Raw genomic sequence first — 8102 nt, forward strand, 5'->3', positions numbered from 1 at the left:
TAAGTGATTATTTAAAAACAATTTCTAATATGGCAATTATAAGGGTTCCTACCTTTTCATGCGTAACCAATTACATTATTCCATAAGTAGGTTGTATTTAAAAAGGTTCTTATTATAAACCGAAACAGTAAATATGCCTACATGAATGTTCATATTGAAAGGGTATGCTTTTATTAAAAGTAATACACCCGTGAAATTGGCTGAGTTTTACATTCATGCGAATTTCATAGAGAAAAGCTCTATAATTATGTGAGGTAACGATACGGTTTTATTCACAATAGAATTTTGTTACTATGACATACGGTCGTGGTGACCTAGTGGGGTCAAACTGTAACCCTTCACCACTTTCTATATGTTCTTGGTGGGAAGAAGAAACAGATGGAAATCGCCTGAGCAATAAGAGCAGTAGTGGGTGTGACTCCGGGCCAAGCAAGTACCGCTACAACTATTCTAGAGTTCTATGTACTTTCCAAGTGTATCTTGCCAACATTTTTCGAAACCTAGACTATACTTAAAGTCTAAAATTACCAACCCTCATTGAGCAAGCGTGGTGATTAACGCTCAATCCTTCTCTGTATGAGAGGAGGCCTGTGCCCAGTGGGACGATAAAGCGACTGCGATGATGATGATATGAAATTTAAACCGCTGTGATATAATTATTTTCAGAAGAAAAAATGTTATATCAAACAAAATTCTTTAATTAATCTTTTAAAATTACCGCTCCGCACGTAGATAAGCATTCAGGGTTTGTATGGAACCTGTTAAAATTGCCCCCACAACCGCTGTATGCAAAACCCCTGCATTTCATTATCGTAATATCGAAATACCACCTGAAAAATAAAAAAAAATAAAAACATTTTCTGATTTCTCGAAAACTGATAAATAACTTTTAGAAGACTGTGTTTTTCGGTTCACTTCACTATTTTTTAGCTTCATTTGATTACCTACGTGGATATCTGATTTCATGCATTTCTAAGTAAACTAATTGATTAAAATTTCGAAAAGTAAGACTTCATTAAATAATGAAGTATTCTGATAGGTATATTCCGCTTACACATTTTTGAACTTGTTTTTATTTGACTTTCCCTGCAATGTTTTCAGTTTCAAACCAAATTACTCACATAGGATGATAGGAGTTGCAATCACCAAACTGTGGTTGAAATCGACAAAACACATTTGCTGTGGCATTATCAGGAGCTCTAGCATAGGCCACATCTGTAAAAAAATACTCAATACTCAAGCCTTTACTAGCATGCTGTATGTTAAACAGGTGGTACATTGTACAGTCTAGAAACAATATGGATCCTTTATAGCACAGCTTAAAGAAAACCTGTTGAATATGTCTAACTGCATGGATTCGTAATATAAGTAAAAATTACTATTTATCTGAAAATTCACAAGATACCTGATAACAAGTGGAAGATCCCACATTTATATATGGATACTTTCAGTTTTAAAGTTAAGTAACCAGGCTTTTTATATTCATAACACACATGTCACGTTATATCGGATATCATTTACACAAACAGTCGAGGCAGCTAGCCAGAAGGCATAAAGTCTGTGTAAGCTGGAAGATGATCACAAAATGTGGGGGGAAAGATACTAAGAGCTCTGCCTCATTAGGACACCATTGGCGACTTCGCCGGCTACGTATCCAAGCAGTTAATATTGAAATGTATGGTATCAAACTCACTTGGCGACGGTTTGGCAACGTCACCAAATTGGAAGCGTGGCCACGAGCTACAATCTCTACATGGCTTCTGGATACTCTGGCAATTTGGCGACGATGCCACGGTTGCCACTACTCGTTCACTCAGTCGCCACAATTTGCTCTTTTTTTTCAATGGCTTTTAGTAACTGGGATATATTTCTAGCGTCTATTCTATAGGGTTAAAGTGTCGTGCGTTAATTTTCATTGAAAACAATGACCTACCTACCTTGACAAGTGTTGAGGCATTCGTGTCTGCCAGTGAACATATTGTAGGAGTGATTACAACTTGCATAATCAAACCGCTCACATCTATGTAACTGCAGATCAAAGTAATACCTGAAAAAAGATCCGATTAGGAGCTTTTCTATATCTATACTAATATGATAAAGAGTACACATTTTTTGTTTGTCTGTTATTCGTAGCCTAAAGGCTCTGAAAGTACTGAACCGATTTTTAGAATTCTTTCACTGTTGAATAGCCACACACTTCTCGAGTAATATAACTAGGCTATATCATCATCATCATCAGCCTATAGCAGTCCACTGCTGGACATAGGCCTCTCCAAATGCACGCCACTGAGATCGATTTTCGGCTGCTCGCATCCAGCTCCTGCCAGCCGTCTTGCGCAAGTCATCACTCCACCGTGCCTGCTAGGCTATATACCTAGTTGTAATTTCATAACTCACGAACGGGCTCGACTATCCAAACCAAATGTTTAGGATTTGTGAATGATGGTTTATGTGAAGTTTGCACTAAATCAGTCGATCGGTTCTTTTTTTTAGCGAAGCACGCGGGCCACTAGTAGGCTATATTATAACCCTTTCCTATGGGACGCGGGTGAAACCGCGCGAAATCGGTTAGTAGTATATATTTTTGTTATTCTTAACTTAGGGATCAGTAGCCATTACTAATTACACTTTGGACGGTAGCCCAAAGCAAAGGCGCGAGCGTAATGAGGCCGAGAGTTTAATTACCCATGCGGTTATATAAACGAAAACCACGGCTTCATTATAAGCTATATTTGCATGAAGACCCTCAAAGCGGTGCAATTTGAAAACTATATTACAAAATGTTTCTTGTTTTGTAAACGAACAGGTACCTACGGATCGTTTGGTTCACGTTTAATAGAGTAGAAGTTAAATGAGAAAACTTGGTTTTTATACAAATAGATCAGTCAATATTTTGAGTTCAGTTTGTCTACCGAATGAATTTGCTATGAGACCACAGAGTTTTATCATTCAATGTTTTATATAGAAAAAAATACCAGTTTCGCATTTCAATTTTATTACTGGTAATGTAAAATACCTTTTTAACATTAGATGCACATTAAATTGTTGACCAGGGGGCTGTTTTTTTTAGAAATTCATGAATTTTTATTTAAATACAATTAAAGTTAAGTCGGTCTAATGCCGGACAAATACCTGATCGTTGTTACGTGTACACTTCCATCCGTCTTAAAACTGATTTATGAGCCCAAACCAACTATCGGCCGACTAAAAGTTTGTGGTGTGTTTAGTGTTCAATAAGCAGTCGCCTCTTGTAAAGGTTATGGCACATTATAGCGGCACCGCAACAGCACGGCTCCACACCAGCATTTAAGTTGTCATTCAATTTAGAGCATTAAATCGTGTATATTATAATACTAGCTTCTGCCCGCGACTTCGTACGCGGATCCTGTCCCTTATGCCAGCGACTGCGGGGTCAGCAAAATTAAAGATCTGGATCGTCTGATGTTGAATTTAAAGGGCCCGTTGACGGGAAAACAACAGAATACGCAAAATCATTCGAAACGTTCCATATATTTAACTTTTGTACGTCAACGGCAAAAGCACAGCAGACTAAACAAAACGCTAAGAACTAAAGCGCAATAGGCGTGACCATAGGGATAAAAGTAGTGATTCTAATTAGTCCGCATTTAAGTGGTTTTTCTGAACGGACCCTTAAATAACAAAGTAGTGGTGACCTAGTGTTTAGAGAACCAATCTCTCAAGTATGAGTGTGTGACTGCGATTCCAGGTCTGGCAAGTACTTGCCAATGCAACTTCTCTTAGTTCGTATGTACTTTCTAAGAATATTTTGGCCACCAATGACCGGTTTTTGGAGGAGCTGTCTTTTCTAGTATGTCCCGGCTGTCATTGAACATCCTTGGCAGTCGTTATGGGCAGTCAGAAGCCAGTAAGTGTGACCAGTTTTACCAAGATGTATTGGGTTAAGCGGGTAACCGGGTTGTGGAGGTCAGATAGGCGGTCGTTTCTTGCAAAACACTGGTACTCAGTTGCATCGAAGCCGACCTTAACGTAGTTGGGGAAAAGGCTCTTGAGGTAATAACAATAATAACAATGAGATTTAACGCAACAAAGTCGGAGAGTGGGGGCTCGTGATGTCACGTCTATGTAAAATTTGAACTAAGAAGTGACTTAACACAAAATTCAAGCGTTTTGTATCTTCGTTGTTCTTTGCTTGTGAAAGAAAATAAAAAATACTTGTCCATTATTTTAGGGTTATCTAAAAGACGGACTATTACTTTCTTTGATTCACCATGCTTATTTTGTATAATTTGTATCAGTGAACGTCTCCGACTCGCGAGACAATGAGTAGCATATTCTTTCCTTGAGAAGTTCTCTAGAGATATGGATGTAGATGCTTAAACATGCCAATGATGGAAGCGCGCTTCGCGATCCGATGGGATTTCCTCGGAGCAAGTTGCAGAATGATGTTCTCGAACAGCATCAAGTCCTTCCAAGCGCTCTTCGGTATATCGTTGGGATCTTATGATTCTCTCCCTAGGAACATTGGAAAAGATTCGACCTCTTTCTGGCCATGGTAATAGCTGACTGCCCCCTCGTCCCCCGCGGTACTGAGAAGGGTACCCTGTCACGAAGATAAATGGAAAAGAATACAACACTCAAATAGCATTAAAACTCGAACATTCATTCTAAAAAGTTTTGTAGTAAAAGAGTAACATTGACGATGATATAGAATCACCATTGAAAGTCTGTCCTAAACTATTACCGCCTTTGCCGCTTGGAGGTACTTGCAGCTTATTATATCATTATACAGTGAAATTAGAGATAGCTTTCATTTCCACATCAGTTGTTTCTGATCTTCGATTCTCATAAGTCAACAGAAAATATACATCAGATCGAACAACTTTTGCTAAAACGTCATTTCAAGTGTAGTAGGGCACTTGGAGTTCAACTTCAGATGTTTTAGATCTTCGATTTTTGTAAGTCAACAGAGAGTGCTCATCAGATTGAACAACTTTTGCTAAAACGGTATTCCTATGTATGCTATCGTGTAGCTGGGTTCTTGAAGTTCCGCATCAGGTGTTCCAGATCTTCGATTTTTATAGGTTAATAGAGAGTGCTTATTAGATTGAACAACTTTTGCTAAAACGTCATACCTTTATATGCTATAGTCTAGCTGGGCTTCTGGAGTTCTACAACAGGTGTTTTAGATCTTCAATTTTTATAAGTCGACAGAGAGTGCTTATCAGATTGAACAACTTTTGCTAAAATGTCATACCCGTATATGCTACAGAGTAGCTGGGCTCTTGGGGTTCCACATCAGGTGTTTTAGATCTTCATTTTTTATAAGTCAGCAGAGAGTGCTTATCAGATAGAACAACTTTTGCTAAAACGTCATACCCGTATATGCTACAGAGTAGCTGGGCTCTTGGGGTTCCACACCAGGTGTTTTAGATCTTCATTTTTATAAGTCAACAGAGAGTGCTTATCAGATTGAACAACTTTTGCTAAAACGTCATATCCGTATATGCTACAGTGTAGCTGGGCTCTTGGGGTTCCACATCAGGTGTTCCAGATCTTCAAATTTATTCTCTCAACCGAAAATGCTCATCACGTGGAACAATTTTTGCCATGGCACCATTTTTGTATCTCTTATAGTTTTGTTGATCTGTTGCAGTTCTGCACCAGGTCTTCAAGTTTCGAAGATAACTTATAGCCTATATGTTGCCCCGACTTTATACCGATACAACAAAGAAAAAATCATTGAAATCCGTCCAGTAGTTCCGAAGATTAGCGTGTACAAACAAACAGACATACAGACATACAGACATACAGACATACAGACAAAATTTTTTTTTTGGATTTGTGCTCCATTACTGTTTCTAAACCCCACCCAATTATTATTTTTTTAATATATTCAATGTACAGACACAGTTTTTTTACAGATTTATTATATGTATATAGATATAGATATTTCGTAATGTCAATATGAAAAATCCAACGGCGAGCGGACGGCGCGCCGAGCGACGGCGAGCGGACAGCGCGTGGTTGGCGCGCTGGCAGCTAGCCGTAGTCTTGATTCGAGGCGACGCCGTGCTGCAGCCGTGCTGTTGCGGTGCTGCTACAATGTGCCACAAGCTTAAAGCATTGGTACTCAGCTGTATCCGGTTAAATTCGAACCCGCCCCCAACATAGTTGGAAAAAGGCTCGGGATATGATGATGATTAGTCCGTTGAACAAAAATAGTCGTACTTGGGATACAAACCTGCGCTGTGTTCTTGTGGTACAATGATGTGCGTTAGCTTGAAACTTGCAATGAATATCCGGGGAAAGCCTCGCTAAATTAACTAAAATAGGAGATAAAAATACAAAAATATCAATCATAAAGCAAAGTAAGTTAAGCGATTCAAAGGAAACGTAATTTAAGACAGTGGTAAAATTGAGTGAAGCCGGTTACTAATGTTGTATATGGAATGTTTAATTTTTTACGAGGAATTCTAACATTACAAAGGCTTAAATTTTCAGTGCCTACGTAATTTAATATTTGACACTAATTGAGTATAATACTTATCATATTATATGATTCACCAATACGAATAAAATAAGCAAAAAAAAAACCTAAATATTAAATGTTTAGATGTCAACCTCGCTGCATCCACAGCAGGAAGGGTTATTTTGTTATAAACAGTTGTGAAGCTACGTGCTAACATTTGTAACTGTGACTCACACACGCATGTGCTCTATGAACGACACTCAGTACTAACAGAAGCCCGATTCTATTAATTTTACTTAAGCGACATACGATTCACATTCGACTGCGATCCAATCACGACTCGATTACGATTGAAGCGTATGTTTAAAACTGCTATTGCGATCATATTGCGATTCGATTTCTATTTAATTTTGACATTATTAACTTAGGAGAATCGGGCCCCTGCACTGATAACAGCTCGTCTATGTACATGCGTGTGTGAGTGACATTTTTACAAACGTACCTTCACAGCTGTACAGCTTTATTCTGGGTTCGATGCTTACCCATGCAAAATCAACATACCTTTGACAGGGCCGGTTGTAGTTGCTTCAGTTGTTTCAGTAACATTTGTGTCACTCGTCGTATTACCAGCTGCAGTACTCTGAGTTACCACTAAATGCATATTAAATGCTAACAATGCTAACAAAACTCCCTGAAAATAAACAAGCCACATTTTTGTTAAAATGTAAACTTTTCTATTTATCTTGATAAAACCTAAGAAGCACTATAAAATATGATTTCTTATCGAAATATTTTATTGCAAATAAAATTTTGAGATAATGGAACATAAAAGTCATATTTGATGGCTAACGTGGTTTTTTATAACAGTCGTGTTAAATGTAAATTGATGAAAAAGAAAAAATAAATAAATATTCCAAAAACCAAAATCCGAGCATTTATATCATCTAGTGTCCGCAAAGGGAATCTTGAGTCTGGAACTCCCCTATGACGGAACTTTCAGCCTCTGCTTGCTTGGTCTTTTCCCAATATCCGAGAATTTATGTCATCTAGCATCCGCAAAGGGAAGTTCGAGTCTGTCACTCCACTACGACGGAACTTTCAGCCTCTGCTTGCTTGGTCTTTTCCCAACCTCGGAGTTCCAGCCTGCTATTACCTGTTACTTTTTTTCATAGAGCCTGAATCCACATTCTTCAGCAGTCACACTTGCAATCATTTATGTCTTAAACATTACACATTACGCTGCGGCAGCGATTTTTAACTAAACCTTTGCTTCCAACTAGACCGCCTTTGATAATTGTGTATGGCTCCACAGAAAATCAAAGAGGTTCTTGTTAGTGGATTTATTGTTAACTAGCTTTCGCCCGCGGTTTCACCCGCGTCCCGTTGCCGGATGGTGACAAAAACTATGCTAAAACCTTCTCCCGGGTCTAAGTTACCTCCCCTCTAATTTTCAGCCAAATCGGTCTAGCCGTTTTCATGTTATGTCGTGACAACGGAAAGCGGGTTTCATTTATACGAATAGAGATTTTAATTACACATCTTAATGTTCTCTCTTTCTTGTATATATGTGTGTACCTTTGGTATTTAGTTAAATATTTAATTACTACATTCCTGAATTCGCGTTTCGTAAAGAATTTTTATTGCCAACTTT

General features: G+C 38.3%; 1 protein-coding gene across 1 annotated transcript; it reads right to left on the bottom strand.

Moving 5' to 3' along the window:
• Positions 1 to 700: 700 nt before the first annotated feature.
• On the bottom strand, positions 701 to 7121 carry LOC124645171 (kunitz-type serine protease inhibitor A-like). Its single transcript, XM_047184933.1, has 5 exons — positions 7013 to 7121; positions 6224 to 6305; positions 1938 to 2047; positions 1122 to 1215; positions 701 to 830 (listed from the first exon to the last, which is right to left on the bottom strand). Exons 1-5 carry the CDS (start codon positions 7110 to 7112, stop codon positions 701 to 703), a joined length of 516 nt encoding a protein of 171 aa, XP_047040889.1. The 5' UTR covers positions 7113 to 7121.
• Between the last annotated feature and the right edge of the window lie 981 nt (positions 7122 to 8102).

This window comes from Helicoverpa zea, chromosome 31 (assembly GCF_022581195.2).
Source record: "Helicoverpa zea isolate HzStark_Cry1AcR chromosome 31, ilHelZeax1.1, whole genome shotgun sequence".
NCBI classification, from domain to species: Eukaryota; Metazoa; Arthropoda; class Insecta; order Lepidoptera; family Noctuidae; genus Helicoverpa; species Helicoverpa zea.